General features: G+C 40.4%; 1 protein-coding gene across 1 annotated transcript; it reads right to left on the reverse strand.

Moving 5' to 3' along the window:
• Positions 1-7,112: 7,112 nt before the first annotated feature.
• LOC149284948 (serine protease 23-like) lies at positions 7,113-9,592 on the reverse strand. The gene is made up of 2 exons (XM_089496066.1): positions 9,537-9,592; positions 7,113-8,172 (listed from the first exon to the last, which is right to left on the reverse strand). Exons 1-2 carry the CDS (start codon positions 9,590-9,592, stop codon positions 7,113-7,115), a joined length of 1,116 nt encoding a protein of 371 aa, XP_089352192.1.
• Positions 9,593-19,120: the final 9,528 nt, after the last annotated feature.

Raw genomic sequence — 19,120 nt, forward strand, 5'->3', positions numbered from 1 at the left:
ATTAAGCTGCGCACATAGGCTGGGAGATGAGGTCAACTGAAGGGGGGGTGTTGCCACAACCAGGATGGTGGCTTCAGACTGCTGTGTCGTGTGTTATGGGAGTGTCAGAGGGGAAGTGTGAGTGCGAATAGCATGGCTCCAGGGTGTCGGGCGCTGCTCGCGGTATTCAGGCTGCTTCCGTCTCACTGTGTCTGAGCCAGAGGCTTCAGCACGCTGTCAGGATGGAGTACCAGGTACGGCTATGACACAGGATCAATGGGAGCAGAAGGGCAGTATACAATAACATACAATAGAGTATCTATCTAGTATTAATCATATCTGTCTATATTGTGGGGGTCCTAGAGTTTCTCTTGCCCCCCCTCCCTGCATTTAGTTGCCCCTGACTTGTACCCCTCTTCTTCTTCTGGCTCATTTATAGTAGTTGATAAGCATCCCTGGGAAAAATTGCCGGGTGAAGCACTGCTTCTCCGGGTCAAGACCAAAATCCTCCGGGTCGTGGGGTCTTGACACACCCCACTCCCCACCCATTTTCCCTTTGAATGGGGCTGTTTACCACCGATGTCAACTGGACTGCCCAACGACATCAGTGGGCAGTCCTGGCCACGTCCCGCAAGGGAAGGCTCCGGGTAGCCGGTGCCCAGAAGTTCCCAGGTATGGTCATGTGCCAGGACATTATTCAAGGCGCTTCTGGATTTCTTTCCAGTATTCGGCTTTGGATTCACCACCACTGATATGTGACTTAAGGCACCAGCATGTAATGGGTTAAGTTATCTTGGAGAAACGTATTGTGTGTTGTGGGGTTCTCTGGGACCTAAGGTCTCATTAAAAACATATTCTTTGAACATTAAACACAGCACTCTATATAGTAATGTCGTTTTTTATTATTGAAGGGACATTGTGTTATTTAATTTCATTTAGGTTTATTGCATGCATTAGTTCTTGTTGGTACGCATCTTGTCTAGCTTTTAACTACAAATTCTGTGAAAGGAGAACTTCCACCATTTTTTGTTAGCAGCATCAGACAAAATGTAAGTTTGTTTCGTCTTTTTTTTTTGTATTGACTTAAACCATTTCTAGCATTTCTAGAAAAAGACAAAAAAAGGAAACCACCATAGTACTCTGCAGGTGTGCTGAAGGACAAGGTAGCACTTAGGAACCAAATCCAGACTCAGAATGAAGAAGATGAGAGTGAATAAAGAACTAAGCTTAATCGCTTGGTGACAGAGGGGTTTTACTCCTTAAGTTACCAGAGCTTTTTGCCATTTTTGTTGTACCTTTGTTCCACCATGATCCAGGCCTCCCAACTGTCCCGATTTAGGCGGGACAGTCACGATTTTGGGGCTCTGTCCCTACCTCCGTCCCGATCAGGGCCAGACTGATCCGTGGGCCGTTTGCGGGAGACAAACCTTCAAAACAGCTGCTGAGTGGTATTAAAAGCGGCACCCGGGCCACCTCCTCCCGGCACCTAATGAAGTTAAGGGGGGCGGTGCACACACCGTGCCGCCCAATGGCAGTATCCCAGGCACGGCCATTGGGCAGTGCGGTGCGTGAACACCGCCCCCGTTAACTTCATGAATGCCGGCCTCTACACGCTGCCCTCCCCAGAAGCAGTGGTAAGTCGGGGGGGGGGGTATATGGGGGCTTAAGGCTTTTCTAGAGGCAGAGTGCCCCATGAGATGCCTTTTAACTCCCTTCATGTCACGCTGCCTCTAGAAATGCATTTTAACCCCCTATATGCCCATCTACCTCCAGAAATTCCTTTTAACCCCCTATATGCCACTCTGTCCCATGATATGCCTTTTAACCCCTATATTTCCAGAGCTTCTGCTACTCGTCGTCCCGCCCCCTTGAAGAGGCGGTGCGATGCTGGAGGGGGCGGGCTCACAGAGTTGTGTCAGTCAGTCCTGTGGAGCAGGTAGGCAAGTCAGAAAAAAGGTAGCTGGCTGGGGGGCTCAAAGTGAATGGGGTAATATTACACAATAGGGAAAAAGCTGGGGCATTATATAAATCAAGACTAAAGGGGCTGCTGGCTGGGAGCATACATACACAGTGGGGGAAGGCAAGGGACACAAGGTTGTGGGGGTATTAATACACAAGGGGGGCTGGCTAGGGACATCACTTACATCTATACTAAAAGGGGGCTGGGTGGTAGTATAAATACACAATGGGGGTCTGGCTGTTGGCAACACACAAGGGAGTGAGGGGTATCACATAAAGGGGGGCTGGCAGGGGGCATGAAAACATAATAGAGGCCTGACTGCAGGCAATACACAAGGTTGTGGGGTCACCAATACACAAGAGGGCAACTGGGGCCATTACATGATAAATCAATACTAAAGGGATTAATATGATTTTAAAAAGAAGCAATATTACCTCGTTGGGTCTCTGATATATGATAATGCATGTTACTGTGCGATATTACCTGGCTGGGGCTTTCATATAGATAATGCATGTTACTGTGCGAAATTACCTGGCTGGGGCTCTGATATATGATAATGCATGTTACTGTGTGATATTACCTGGCTGGGGCTCTGATATATGATAATGCATGTTACTGTGTGATATTATCTTGTTGGGTCTCTGATATATGATAATGCATGTTACTGTGTGATATTACCTGGCTGGGGCTCTGATATATGATAATGCATGTTACTGTGTGATATTACCTGGCTGGGGCTCTGATATATGATAATGCATGTTACTGTGTGATATTACCTGGCTGGGGCTCTGATATATGATAATGCATGTTACTGTGTGATATTATCTTGTTGGGTCTCTGATATATGATAATGCATGTTACTGTGTGATATTACCTGGCTGGGGCTCTGATATATGATAATGCGTGTTACTGTGTGATATTATCTTGTTGGGTCTCTGATATATGATAATGCATGTTACTGTGTGATATTACCTGGCTAGGGCTCTGATATAGATAATGCATGTTAATGTAAAATATTACCTGGCTGGGGCTCTGATACAGATAATGCATGTTACTGTGCTATATTACCTGGCTGGAGCTCTGAGATAGATAATGCATGTTACCGTGTGATATTACCTCGTTGGGTCTCTGATATATGATAATGCATGTTACTGTGCGATATTACCTTGCTGGGGCTCTGAGATAGATAACGCATGTTACTGTGTGATATTACCTGGCTGGGGCTCTGATATAGATAATGCATGTTACTGTGTGATATTACCTCATTGGGCCTCTGATATATGATAACGCATGTTACTGTGTGATATTACCTGGCTGGGGCTCTGATATAGATAATGCATGTTACTGTGTGATATTACCTCATTGGGCCTCTGATATATGATAACGCATGTTACTGTGTGATATTACCTGGCTAGGGCTCTGATATATGATAAGACATATATATGTCTCATGCCTGCTCCAGGGTGCCTGCAGGATATCACCGTCCTGTTCTGAACTGGACAACATCCGCTGCTATGTCAGGGCCCTGGTATGTGGCCGCACAACCCTAGGTGCTCAACACCATGCAGAGTGCAGTCGCCCTGCACCAGGCCCTGTCCAACTCCGCTACTGCGCAATATATCCTGAACACCCATCTTTGGGCGCTCTGAGTCATTACAGTCGTCTGTAGTTCCTGACAGTCAGTAAAATAAGATGATGATTAGATAAATGCCATTGTGATAAAGAGATAAAAGTTTTATTTACAATGATGCATGTTAATGTAAATTTAAAGTTGTTTTTTTATTCTACTGTTTGTTTTTTACACCCAGTTTGTTCATTAAATTATTTTAAATAAACAAAAAATGTGCATATTGTTTTGTATCCGATTAATCGAGAAAATAATCAGCTAACTAATCGATTATTAAAATAATCATTAGATGCAGCCCTATACTCGAGTACTGTAGGTTCTTCCTCTCCTCTTTCTATGTCCTCTCATGAGTTTTTATACCCTTTTTTATAGTCTATATGAAGCATTTAACTTTTATGGCAATGTCATAGACTTTGCTATTACCTCATACCAGTCATCCATCGAGCCCCTTCAAGTTCAAGTAGGTTAAAAAACATGTGCCTGTCACTCATGTTTCATTTATACCTAATACACAGACAACTGGGGCAAAGAACATAAAAGGAAGAAATAATAAAAATAATAGTGCAATATTGCAAAACAACACTAGGTGGAGTAGTGTAAAGAGTAATATCCACTCACAAACGCATTGACTATATTAAGCCCATCCAAAGTTTCAATGCAAAATCTGTTTAATTGCTTTGTAAAATCTGGAAGACAAATAGACTAAAATGGTGTGGTATCTCGGGTGTGTTGGAGTAAAAATCAGAATGCAATTACAGTTACATATGGCACAGTATTGATCTCTGTGCACATAAGCCTGAAATGTCCCAAAGTCCACCAATATCCAGAATAGTCCAATAAAACCTTGATAAAAAATGAGAATTTTTTTTTTTTTAAAAAAGCTCTTGTTTTTCTCAACGCGTTTCGCTAATAGCTTCCTCAGGAGAAGTGAAGAGGTAATCGGTATATATCCTCGTTGTGTGGTCCGCTTTTAACCTTGTATGATTTCCGGTTTTAAGGCGTCATCACGTAGTGCGTGGAGTGTCGTCACAATGTAGCGGCGTCCCTATGTGTAGCGTGGGGCTGGGTCACGGAGACATCCATCATTCCTAGTCATGTAGACCCGCTGTCAAAACCATAGACATGGACAGATCCGCAGCGCACCAGAGGTAGACCAGGAGATGTCAGGACATCCTCCGATCCATACAAGAAGATACATATATGCCGCCAATCAATGGGCAAGAAAGAAACACATACAATTAATGTCATATGTCTTGGATTAATGGATGGGAAAAGAATAGCAAAAAAAATGGAAATAATAAAAATAAGTGAGTGATTTTAGATAGGTGTGTTTAAAACTACATAGATGTACGATGATTGAAGATCTATGCCGTTTTAAACACACCTATCTAAAACTTGTGTAAGCTTTTTTTTTCTTTTTGTTTTGACAACTGTTCAGTCTGTGCCTATGCCCTAATTGTGACATCTTTGACTTTTGCTTGGTAATAAATCTTAGGTTCCTCAATCCATTTATTGTCTACAGAAAATTCAGGATCAAATCCATAAGGTCCACAGTAGAGATTCTCTCTGGGAGATTACATGAAGGTATGTGACCTTTCATCAGACCAGAGAGTGTTCACCAAAATCAAGGCAGGAGTTTCAACTGTTCTCAGAAAAGAGGGTACAAAAATTATTCCCTACTTGGACGACTGGCTGCAAGCTCTTAGGAACTTCTAGCACTAAACATACAGAGAGCGGTGTCTCTGACATGCCAGGCACATCACTGGTCGTTAAAGAACTTACATGCAATGCTGTCTTGGATGTTAAAACTACTAAAATCACAGTGTGTTTATTATGCAGAATGTCTTATCTCAGCTTGATAAACTTTGGTCTATACAGATGAAATTAGCAGTCCTGGTTAGCATATACAAGTTAGATGTCTTTGTATATCGTGATATGGATTATTACCATCACTGGTTTTTAAAGGTCCTTAGAGACACCTGTTGAACCAGACCTGCAGTTCCAGGGCTCCAGACTTTCAGGGCTGGGGTAAATCTGTTGATCTGTTAATTATTGAATGACAATTAGGCATTCCTTGAAAAATGGGGAATAAAAAAAGTTCCTGGCAGCTAGGGTTTTGGGGAACAAAAGGGTAAAAGCTTACCAGGGCTGCCATCATAAATAAGGCAGCCTTTGCTTTCCAGCAGTGTGCATAGTGTTAGAGTGTGTATTTAGATATATATGTGTGTAGTGGAGTGTATGTTGCGGTATGGCATTAGCATGAGTGTGTATATCAGCAAATAGTGTGCATTGTGTTAGTGTGTGTATATATGACTGTAGAATGTTAGTGTGTTTGTTACTCTAAGGTGTTATTATTTGTGAGCATAAGACATTAGCATGTGTCTATTCCTGTATGGTGTTGGTGTGTGTAAGAATAATAGTTAAACATACAAGCTTAATGGTGTAAAATAGCTGTAGTCATGCACAGTTTAACTGCGGTAATATACAAAGTGGTGCAGCATTGAATAAAACTGTATTTTATGTTGTATTGCCCCAATACATTATTATTATTATTATTATTATTATTTACTGTTTTATATAGCGCCATCAAATTCCGTAGCGCTGTACAATGGGTAGACAGGACATAACAAGTAGTATATAACATAACAAATTGACTAACAGAGACAACAGGTGAGGCGGGCCCTGCTCAAACGAGAATACGTATAATTTCACTGCAGACAGGGGTAAATAAATTAAAATAAAAACATGAGTGAAGGAAAAAAAAAGTTGGCTCCTGAATTTTGACCGGCTCCTAGATCCAAATAAAATGTGTCGACCTCTGAAATAAAAGCCGTTTTTTTTTTTCAAAAGTCAATGCAATTATAATTTATCAAATACATTAAGACATTTTAGAAATATTTAACAATTAATATTTAACTTGCTAAACTAAATAAAAAGATGAAAGGTGCTGATGGACCCTTCCTCACTTGGAATAAGGACCCAATGTGATTGCTATGGTTGGATACACTGGACAGGTAGTCTAAGTGGTAAATATTCAGTGGTCCTAAATCCTGCTTCAGTCTGTACCCCATACATTTTAAGTTAGTAAATAAAAGTATGCGAACAAATCATTAACTGTAACTTAAAATGAATTCTATAATTCTACAAAATTATTATTTTTTTGTTCATTTAAGTAGTTTTTATTAATTTAGTTAATGTTTACTTTTAACAATAACTATAGCAGCATGTGACTGCTTAAAATAATGTTGGAATACCAATCAATGTTGTCTTCAAGTGTGTTGAAGTACACTGCCAGCACCTTCTTTGTAGGGCTACCACTGGTTTTTTTTTTCTGTGTACCCAAAAGGAGGAGGAAGATGAGAAAAAATAATTTGGAACTCAACTGCCCCATTAAGTTCTTGCAATTTAACTCAAAAATACTGCCAACTACAACTTACAGTTAACTAAAGGCTTAAAAGAATCATTTTACATTCCTGTGTTCAAGATGTGTCATTTGGTGTATAACCTTCTTTGTGATGAGGTATTTTGTTGAGTCATTTGTTCCCATCATTCATATCTGCAGCTGTAGTTGGCTTCACGGATCCAGTAGCAGATCTGTGCATGCTTGAGGGGTGTTAGCCTGACTGCTACATTATAGTCCTTTGGCTCACCAGACACTTCCACCCATTGGTGTCCTGAGAATATCCCAATCACCTTCCTCTCCCACCGACCGTTATGCCTCAGCCGACCATAGACACCTGAGCCACTGGCACCTGGGCGTGCGTCACAATGTTGATAAAGCAGGTGCGCTGTCTGCTGCTTCACTCGACATGAGCGGTAAACCAGTTCTCCCGGGCGATCGCTGTCAAAGCCTGAGAAATGCACCCGTCCACCAGCCAACTCCTGCACTGGTGGTGATGCTGCAATTTTCATGGGAAGCTGTGACTGGGCCCGGCGAAGTTCCAAAAGAGCATAATCATAATCCATGCTGAGTTCTGCTTGAGCCCCTATCCAGCCACTGGGAATTCTAGTGCTTTTGACACGCACCCAACGCAAAGAGGGACGCCGTCCTGGGTGCAAAAAACCAACGCGCAGTTTGCGTGCACCTTGTACATAGTCTTGTCCATCGTGGATGCAGTGGGCAGCCGTTAAGACATGGCGTTCAGTTACCAGGACTCCAGTGCAGCCTGTGGACACACGCACAGCTGCCGCAAAAGGGACATCTCTCAAGAATCTACGGCTGCGGATAGAAAATCGAACATCTGGACCATAGATTTGCCTACGAGATCTTAAAGAGCGTTTTTTATTTTCCAACAGCCTGTTGCCACCACTCTGCATGTGTATGGTCAGTGTAGTGAGTGTGCGGCTCCCGTTGGGAAATGTGGTCTCGTAGTCCATTTGATTACCTTGATCACGTTGCTCTGCCAGATAATCTCCTTGGACACATTCCTCTGTGCAAACTGTGCTCAACTCCGGAGTGCCAAGGGCTGTGAAATGTGATGGAGTTAAAGACAGTGTCATTTGAGGGATCACTTCTGGGGTTGTGATGTATGAAGATGTCACAGACTTAAGTACCCAGGAAATGAATGCGAGGTACAAGACCCCAGGGACCATCATATTAATACGACTGCAGAAAAAAATCAGAGAGTAAACACTTAGCTGTCATCTTAAAGTGCAACTTGAAAGACCCCCCCACCCTACACACACAGTTATAACACATAATGCTTGCCTTGCATCACTTAGCCAAAACACTTGTGCCTGTGGCTCTCATTGACTTCAATCTGCATTGCTTTTTATTGCCTGGCACTCAATACGTCAGATATAGCACAACTGGGGTTTTTGGGGGGGGTTTCATACTGTTTTAATATTGTGGTGGACATTGGGAAATGCCTTTTTACATAGTGCGTTTCTCTACTAAATGTTTTCGGTTGTGGTTCCACCTTGCTCACTTCCTAGAGAGAGATTCTAGTGCTATCAACTGTTATGGAGCCTCACCTAAAGATGAGAACTTAATTTCTCAGTATGTTGTTGAATCAGTATTTTCCTTCTAAGCTAAAGGGGGAATTCGTAGATTTAAAATGTTATGGGTTCCCGCCGTAGGCTCCAGTTTATATTTGCCTCTCCCTCACCTTCTGTATTCATCCTGAATACTTGTTTCACAGACACCTTTTGTAAAGTAGAATGTGGATTCTCTCTGGATTCCTACAGACAATGACACGTTTGTGAACCAACAATGGTCCCAAAGTCATCCCAGCCCCCAGAAAACAGACAGAACAAATATCCTAGCCAGCTTTCTCTACAGCGTACATGCATTTAAACTTTCTCTGCACACATAGCGTAGCATAATATTCACGGAAATAATTTACATCAGATCATGGAATTGTAGTTTTAGTAACTAGTATATCGTTACATTCAAATTACACAAAATAATAATTTTGCAGCTTTGACTAGTTTTATGATCCTAGCAACTTCCACTGTTTTATCTTTCCATTTAACTCGCCTTTTCCTCTCTTCTTGGCACATTCTGAATAATGTCTGCTTGTGCTTTGTGTTAATGAAAAAATAAAAAGGCTATTACAATTTGAAAAATTACTACATGTACCATATTTTAAGACAGTTAAGAGGATGGTGCGCTGCCCCATGGAGTCTCGCCAAGAAATAATGCATATTAAGGTAGTTTATCTCTTGGAGCTGACTGTGAGTATAGCGTGCATGCGCAGGAGATGTGTTAGGCTGAAAACATCACTTAGAAGCCACAAAGCTTCAATGTATAGGGGGGTTTCTGGTGACCCCCCCATGAAAAACTGGAAGAATTGAGTGAAGCAATGATGTTTCAAATGCTTCAATTTGTTACAAGGGGGTTAAATTCAGCAAAGTAAGTGGAACATCACTTTTAAGAATACGGCGCTGATATTGTCTTTTGCTCAAAGATCAATTAAAATTTTAGTAAGTCAAACATTCTTTTTAGCACTTATTATGTAAACCACTTACTTGTTTTTAAGACCTCTTGTTTTTTGCAGCTCTACAATCAGATAGAAGCGATCCATTCCGCAACAATTTATCTTATTTCCATTTTTGTTTATATGAATGCAGTGAGATTACAACAGTTTGTTTGGGCACCAGGTCTTTGTGGCTAAAGAGCTCATTGGAGACTATTGTGTCACTGTGTTGTGACGTTTACAGTTATGTCATCGTTTATATCTGCTAAACAAAAGTTCTGTAACAATGCAAAACTAAGTGCATGGTATCTTATGTCCGCTCCATAAATGGCTACAGTGACTACATAACCTTTAAGGATGTCTTCAGAAATTCTCCCTTCTCTGTTTTGTTTAGTGCATACTCAGCCCTCACGTTGCTTTACCAAGCAATGCATGCACTCACTGTCAGACAGCAGGTTATGTCCTTAGTGTGGACAACTGAGGCTTCCTGCATTTCCATCTGAAGCATAGTGGCTACCAATGAACTGCTGTTTTTGGTTTTTTTTACGCTTACATTTGCTGTTGAGAAAGTAAGGCTTTTGGGTACTTACGTGTTCACTTAAATACTGAATTTATTTCCTCCATCTGCAGCATTATATACTTTTTTTATTATTATTACTATACCGGATCCCCCGTCAGTCAATGGTCAATTACCAACTTTAAGGTAGCACATCTTGACTATGACCTTCTAAAATCCTGACTCCCCAAAAAGCCTGTGACTACACTAGATTCTCATAATCTCATCTGATTTTAAGCTGAAGTAAAGCACCAAGTCCCCTAACCTATTCCCCACCTTAACGTTGGCAGAGTTTCTTCAAACATGATTTCACAAGTCAAGCTTACCTAAGCTTGGGAGTTTTCTAACGTGGAGTTTTCTGCTAGTGAAAGCTGCTTCCACTTGCTTTCCACAAGCGCCTGCTGTGTCACTTAACACTCCCTGCGCACACCTTCCGGCAGCCTGTGTTTAAAGAGGGGGGGAGTGGATGAAGCGTCTCCGACAAGCTCTTGCATGAAATGGAATGCTGCACACTGAAGGGGGGTATGTTAGAGAAAGACTGTATGCACCTATAAAATGTCACCTGACATTGTGGGAATTGGGAAATTCTTTCAAGGGGGCAACAGGTGTCAGGAGTCTAAATATTAGTGTTAGCTAACAAGACTTCCAGGTATGAAAGACATTCTGTATAATAATGCTTTCAAAAATCAACATGCTAATATTTTATTTTTATAGTTTAACAAAATGCTAAGTGAGTGAACTGAAGAAAAATCTAAATCAAATCGTTATTTCGTGTGACCACCCTATGGCTTCAAAATGACATCAATTTTCTAAGTACATTTCCATAAGGTACTCTGCTTAAGGTACTCTGCAGGTAAGTCGTTTCAAATATCTTGAAGGACTGACCACAGTTCTTCTGCGGATTTGGGCAGCCTCAATTGCTTCTCTCTCTTCATGTAATCCCAGACAGACTCAGGGCTCTGGGGGGACCATACTATCGCTTCCATCCATCTTCAGCGTAAAGAACAAGGAGTCCTGGAAGCTATAGTATGGTCCCCCCAGAGCCCTGAGTCTGTCTGGGGGGACTATAGTATGGTGTGCCCCCAGACAGCTTTAGGGCCAGACAGCTTTAGGACCATACTATCGCTTCCAGGACTCCTTGTTCCTTACGCTGAAGATCGCACTGCGGAACATCTTCCGATTGTGCTCCCAATCTTCGGGTAGCTGTTCATCAAGTGAAGAGTCTGATGAGGAAGCTGGTTTTCCCTCTCATGAATTAAAGTCCATTAAAGAGGAGAACCACAAACCCCTTTCAGAATAAAGGTTTTCCAGTTTTGCCCAAGTTAACAGATTTCATACAGTGTGGGTGGAAAAATCCTGGCAAGAGGGCATTTGTGTCCAAAACACTTTAAGCAAGTATTCAAACTTCAGGAAGATGAGAGATGGGAAGATCTCCCCAAAGTGCATGTTCAAATTGCTCAATTGTCCAAGAAGACCACTATTCCAATTGGGGAAGTTGCTGAACTAAAAGATCCCATGGAGAAACGAGCTAAAACATCATGCAGTCGTTTGTTTCAATATGCAGGTTTTCAGTGCAAAGAGTCGCTTCCAGGGTCGGCAGTGGCTAGAGCTCAAGGCTGTTGGATACAAGCGCTGGAAGATTGCCTCCCAGAGGATACGGATAAAGATATACTACACCTTATTAGGAATTTAAAATTGCTCATCCTCTTTTTGTCAGATTACTTGAGGCTCTCCTCCTTTGTATCTGCCTGTAATATGGGTATTTCATCGGTAGCTAGAAGGGCTCTGTGGCTAAGATCCTGGACTGCGGATTCAGCATCCAAGGCATCCTTGTGTGAGCTTCCCTTTTGAAAGACAAATTATTTGGGGCACCCCTAAAAGAGCTTATCAAACAAATGTCTGATACAAAATGTGCACTTCCTCAAGATAAGAGACTCAAGTGGAACAGATACCACCCATGTATAAGTTTGCCAGGTTGTTTGGGAGATAAAATGCCACATTTGGGAAGTGCGCATTTAACTTGGAAATTTGGCATCTGGTTCTTCTGCCACCATGTCCTATTTGGGACATATATGCCACCAATTCAATTTACCCTATCAAACCATAATTTTTTTTTTTTTTAATCAAGACACCCCCAGGGCATTTCAAATGCTGATGTTTTAACTCTTTCCATGCCAGGATTTTTGGGAAGATACAGCCCCAATTTGAGAACTTCCTCAATTTAAAAAATGTTTTGACAATTTCTTCTTAACTGGATGGTCCCCCTTTATAATATTATGGTGACATCACTTTTATTGTGTTTTTGTTAGTGGCTGCAATACCTAGACCTCTGGAATGGGGGCCCTATTTTTATGTGTTGCTGAATGCCTCGATGTCAAGGCATTGCAGCAACACCAGCTGAGCGAAGAAATCAATCATTTATCGCTTTCTGTGCTCCCTTAACCTCATGACGTGCATAGCATATCAGTTGTCATGAAGGGATTAAAGTACTGTGTGAGCGGGTTAATCTGAAATTTTCAAAATGGTGGAAAAAAAACAACTATTTTTGTCACCGATTGGCTGCTTTCCCAGAGCCAGCACTCGCGCTCAAAGGGGCAAATGAAACGTAATTTTTATTTCTATATTTTTAAACTTTTTTGTTTTTTTACTAGAACGAAATTCAAATCTAGCCTATTATATACACCATGGTATATGCAATTGTCCTCCTAGGCACATTTATACTCTACCTAGCATATGATTTTATTATGTGCATTAAAAACCAAACATTTTGGCTAGCATTTATACTATAAAACATACACATTGATTAAAAAAGATACTATATTAAAGTTATTTACAAAAATTTATTGTACAAAAGCAACACAGAAATACAGATATTGCTCCTAAATATACATTCTAAAAACTAACATCAAATTTAAAAGCCGAACATCTATATAAATATATACTGGTACGATCGGGACAGGAATTAAATACATCATAGGAGCATATACGTTAATCTTACGGACACTTGAGATAAGTGCACTATTAAAGACCCACATTACACATTATGTAAACTTTATGTAACATGTATCAAATGTTGCTATATGCATCCAGATTATCCTACCCATAAATTAGACTTAAACCCCATGGGGTTTATTAATGTGAATTTTATTTATTACCATATTTCCCCATGTATAAGACGCACCTTTTTCTTGAAAAATTTGGGGTCTAAAATTTGGGGTCTTATACAGTGGTGGTAGATTTAAAAAAAATTTTTTTTTTACTAAAAAGGGGACCTGCTGCTTGCCTCTGTGTTGCTCAGCAGCGTCTCTTGATCCGTCGCAGCTGCACAGGAACCCAGTGGAGTCATGTGAATGCACATCGCATCACGTGACTCCGCTCAGCTCCCCTACGGTCTGCGAGCGGCAGCAGAAGATCTGCAGTTCAGGTAAGGTGGGGGAGTAAATGAATGAATGTGCGTGTTATCATGGATCCGTGTGTAGGGGGCACAGGGAGGCTGAAAGTGATATACATGTACTGGCTGCCTGAGCATGATAGGAGTGTGATTGCTAACAATTAGTAGCAGCTAACATCAATCACACTCATATCATGCCCAGGCAGCCAGTACAATAACTTGTAATGTATATGTAATATATATATTTTTTTTTAATTTGGCCCCCAAAATTAAGGTGCGTCTTATACTTGGGGAAATGCGGTAATGTGTCTCTTTAAGCATATTAATGTGTGGCATTTCACACATTCCATAATCTGCCAAAGTAATAGCAAATGTTTAAACCACCCAGTCTGCATTCAAGTTTCTTTTTAGGAGTTTCTGGGTAAATGATGTTAGAAGAACAGATTCACCATGTCACAACACAAAAACATAACATTTTACGTCCTCCAAGCCTCTTGGACACTTGGATAATACAGAATACGTATGAAATGAAGAAAAGCCATGCTTTTGGAGTGATGAGTTGAAAAGTTTATACTCAGATGAACTTACATATTCCAAACAAGGCCTAGGGAAGCCTCAGTTTCTCATTACCAATGGCAGATTTGTTGGGAAGGTTTGTTACGTGTCGGTCTGTGCGTAGGCGTCATGTCACAGCACCCAGAACATAGTATGAGTCCCTGTTAGAGGTTGGCCTTGGGGGATGGCTATCCTAAATAACACAACTATAAATGCACAAGGATAGACACCGGGAAATAGATAATACATGGAAAGAAATTGGATGACAATGAGGAGAAAGGAGTGAATGTATAGAAGGGTGGAATGGCATGAGCAGTCAGTCACATAGGGATTTAAAAAGAGCACTTCATGTCTTACAAATGTAATATAAAAAAAAAACAAAAACACATATAGTATAGTTATTCATGGTAATTCAAAATGACAGCTGTAGCCTTGGGCATTTCAGTTTTTCGGGGGGGTGGTGGTGGTGGTATTGTGTTTGTACAGCCAGACTGTCAGCTTTCTGTATTCACAAACTTGTCCTCTGTACTCTCAAAATTAAAATTACACTAGGGCCAAATTTTAAATGGCATGAAATGCACTCCCTATCCATACGCGACACTACTTTCTTCTAAACTAAACACACAATATTTACACGCAACATTTAGATGCTCTTGGTAACTGCACAAAGGTAACTTCATATAACTTTAAATTATCCTTTTGTTTTGCCCTTCATTTAGCCAATCCTGGGCTTTTCCCTCCTTAGCTTTGTAATTCCCCTTTTATTGTAAATTGTAAACTGAAAAAATGGACCGCTATGAGAGTTTGTCAAGTTACAGACAGATCACAATGCCATGACTGGTAAACCCAACAGTAAAACTGTTTCCTAATACAGAGATAGTTTGCTATTTTTGGCACCTAAAATAGGAACATTTCCTAAATCACTATTCATTGTAATGCTGAAATTACTGCTCCTTACACAATTGCATTTTAATTCCAGCAGCAACAATACCCACTGATAAATACATTAAAAATACTCAGGCGTTCATTCCGAGCACTGAAAGGATCCAATGACTAAACTGTAAACTTAGGGGAGAAGAACCGTAACATGATAAACCATCAGATTTTAAAAAAATAAATACATTTTAAAAAAAGGCCGGAAGTGATTTAATCCTGTAACCCATCTCCTTTCCTTATATTCCTCATAGCCTCGCTTGGCTTCTGTTCAATGTGCACATTTTGTCATTTTCCAGTTATTCAGAGCTAGATGCTTGGTGATCAGACAAAGGTTGCTGAAGGGTCTTTGGAGTCGGGGCTGAGAAAAGTGTTGGGGCTCTTATCCACTTTATTGTCATTTCCTGCGGATCCCCTTTCCTCCACGCTATTGCGAATACCATAGAAGAAGTAGATCAGAAACCCTAGGAGAAAGAGAACATCTATGATGATCCAAAAGTAGAGGAACTTGGTTAACACTTTTCAGAATAAATACAAATTTTGGTTATATAGTATTTCAATAAATACCAATGAACATTTTGAAAGGTGGCTTTTGGTGTCTCTTAGACTTTCAAAGTCACCTATAGGGTTAACAGAAAACGGTGCTTTCAGAGGATCAGTTTTACAGAATTTATGATTTGACGAATGCATTCTGTATTGATTCCAAAGAAAATCTATACCTTGTTATTGTGCATCAGTCTAGGGCGATTGTTTAAAAATCAAAACTTACCTATGGCCATCCACACCCCGAATCGTGCCCAGGTTCCAGCTTCCAGTTGCATCATGAAATAAATGTTGACAAATACACTGAAGACAGGCAACAAAGGGAGAGCGGGTACCTGCAGTAAAACACAAGCCAACAACTGTTGTATAAACTGAACCAGATTTAAACCTATCATTTTGCTAGTGTTTTAGTGAATACGGGAAGGACCTGGTCCCTCCAATGGAGCATAGAGTTCACTGTCATACAGGATTGCCTTGGTCGTTGTCCAAATTGATTTCAATTATAGTTTTGCCTCTTGCGATATCTCACATTTAGCAAGCAAATATTTGAAGCACTATTTACTTATTTTTTTTACATCTGCATTCTAGAATGTAATGCTGAAGAAACGTTACCAGCGTAATATTTTAACTTTCAGATGTCAAGTCATGAGAACGGGATGCATGGGCTAAACTCACTTTGAAAGATAAACGAGCGCTGCTTTCAGGCTGTCTCCAGATCACCAGGGTTATCGCGACACTTAATACAGACAAGATGACACACAGCGATATCCAGAGTGCGTTGCCACTGAGAAGGTCCTCTAGCTTCAGGGCCAGGATGAGACATAAGACCACAAATATAATTGCTTAAAAAAAAAAAAAAAAAAAGACATACAAGAGTATTGTTAAAAGACAACAAACACCCCCAGATGAGGCAAAACGTATATTTAAATCCCCATTTACCCCACAGATGACGGACACTTACATATCACAGAAACACTGCCATATACAATACGTCCAGACATCCGGGTGGGGTAGCTACGGCTTGGCACCAGAAGATGTCTCATATGGAATGGTTCTTCTCTCTCTGTAGTTGAAGGGTCCTTAAGATCACCTGCCAATTTTTCGGCTTCAAATTCACTTAGCCTCACCATTTCTGTGTTCTTGGATGGAGAACCCAATTGATCAGGTTGGTATCTGGTTAAAGAATAGATAGTATAAACCAAGGCTCCTGAATTTTGTATATCAAAGGACAAATTAAGCATTTAGCATCAAAACTGAAACCGAGGACACCAAATGTAATGCTCACCTTAGAATAACCACGCATGCTGCCACAAGAGTGTATGCAAGTAAAGTACCAATAGACATTAACTCCACCAGAACGTTCAGCTCAAAGAGAAAGGCCATGATAGCTGTAAAGAAAGAATGGTTTCTATATGAATGAATAGTTGAATCACTTGGCAGTTAGCTGCTACAGATTATTTTTATTAGTGCCATGGCAGCTGTTACGTACTGAAAACGGTGATGTAGTTTATAATAAGATTTGGCCAGCATAGCGAAACAATTAGGATACTTACTATATAACTTAGGAACTATCTAGAAACCAAATGTCACATAGAAAGCAGCAAGAACTACCTTAAACCTCAATGGGGAAGAAAGAGCAACAAAAAGGATAACCATTTAATAGTTTGTGGAAGCTATACACATAAATTACTTTTATTCATTGGTGTTTGTAGTGATAATTCTATAGATCCTCACCTGAAACGATCCCCGAAACAATGGTGGCAATCAGTGGGGTCTTTGTCCTCTTGTTCACACTTGCAAGAAACTTAAAGAGCAAACCATCCTCAGCCATAGCATAAATCACTCGGGGCATTGGAAACATGGATCCCAGTAGACTGCAGAGAGAGCAATAAGGTAATGAGACAGCAGCCACAATGAAACATACTCTGCAAACATTATACATATATATATTTATATATATATATATATTATCCCAATACATCATCACTGATGGAAACTTATGAAAGATTTCAAACTATATATTCCATGAATGGTTTCATGAGGGTGAAAATAAGAATGCATTTCAAATTAATCACAGTTTGTATCAGACATGGTCTTGGGTGTATTGGTCTCTGCTATTGCCTAATGGATATTTAAACAGCAATAGATCATGCATGACTATTCCAACATTCATGGAAAAAGCAGGTGCAAAGCTACCTTTCCAACCAAGAAACAGTATATACCTGGTAGAAAGGGCACAAAGGGACCCAATGGCTACAACGTAGCGGGCAGGTTCCCAGCCCACATGTTTAAAGGCTTCAGGAAGAGGGCTTTCTTTGTTCAACAGGTAATACGGCATCATCAGAGTGAGCGCTGCAGATACGCCAAAGTATGCCACAAAACAAACAAGGAGTGAAACGATGATACCAATAGGTATTGAACGCTGGGGATTTTTGGCCTCTTCTCCTGTAATGTATAGATAATTCATATTTAGGTATATTGCAAGAACAAAATCCCATAAAGAATATCTACATTAAACATGCAAAATATGTATTTACAGTAATAAGAGTATGAATAAAGAGGCAGCATTTACATTTAATTTTTTTATATAATCCATAAAAAGCACACTTAGTAGTATTTAATAATTACTTTAGCCCTAAACAACTACTTTTTGAATGGTTTGAATCTAAAAGACCCAATGTCGGCTTGAAAGGTTATACAGTGAGCAGCTCTGCAACGTCCTGCTGATGCTAAATAAATACTGCATTGCAAAATATAGTCTATAAATCGCAGACTGTTATGACATTCTGGACCTTTATGAGTTCTGTTATTGTTCTCAGCACTTGACATCAGATGTTACAGTACACACGATGTACCAGCTACACATTGCTGGCTTAATAATTTACTAAAAACAATACTATTTGGCAGTGCAGTGACAGATTTTTTTAATATATAAATGTGACAAAGTCATAAAACACCATTAATAGGACTCCCAAAAGGTAGGGTATGGCAGATCAGTTTGCTGATGGGTCAATATGCAAGGTGAAGTCCCTAGCGCCTCAATAGTGTTTTTGTTATGTGACAAGTAGAGTTTTCATCTTTTTATATGGCCAGGTTTAGGTGGCTGTGTTTGTATGTATCGGTAAAATACAGTATTTATAAATGTAAATGACTTAAAAGATAATGGCAGACGATGCAAAAATGTCCTTCCAACGCAAATGGGGTCTTGCAGATCTCATATGGTAAACAGAGAATAGTAAAAAGTAACAATTGTAGAACAAGTCGTTCATCAGAAAAAAGTTTACAACAGACTGGGCACACACGGCCACACACACACACGGCCACACACACACACGGCCACACACACACACGGCCACACACGCGGCCACACACACACGCGGCCACACACACCTCTAAAAAATACATAAAGAATGAAGAACACGAAGCCTAAGAGGCAAATGTGTAAGAGATGTGCAAGTTTCTTCCCCAGTTCATCTAGCATTTTAAGTTTGCCTTTTTTTTCTTTGCTTGCTTAGGGGTAAAATGTATGTTACCTATATGTGGAAGGGCTAACCTGTGATTATTTTTTACCTAAACTGTGTGTATTATGCATTTAACTATTTAATGTCTGCCCACTTGTTGTGTACTGTCCTTTGGGGGATGAGTGTTCTACAAAGCG

Source organism: Sceloporus occidentalis, unplaced genomic scaffold (genome assembly GCF_023333645.1).
Source record: "Sceloporus occidentalis isolate IW3139 unplaced genomic scaffold, rSceOcc1.0.p SCAF_87, whole genome shotgun sequence".
Classification (NCBI taxonomy): Eukaryota; Metazoa; Chordata; class Lepidosauria; order Squamata; family Phrynosomatidae; genus Sceloporus; species Sceloporus occidentalis.

Bases quoted from the DNA above. Each gene is read 5' to 3' on its own strand.
- LOC149284948 (XM_089496066.1), bottom strand. From the start codon at position 9,592: ATGGATCGCTTCTATCTGATTGTAGAGCTGCAAAAAACAAGAGGTCTT. The intron at 8,173-9,536 runs GTAAGTGGTTTA...TTTTTTCTGCAG, and splicing joins ACAAGAGGTCTTAAAAACAA to TCGTATTAATATGATGGTCC.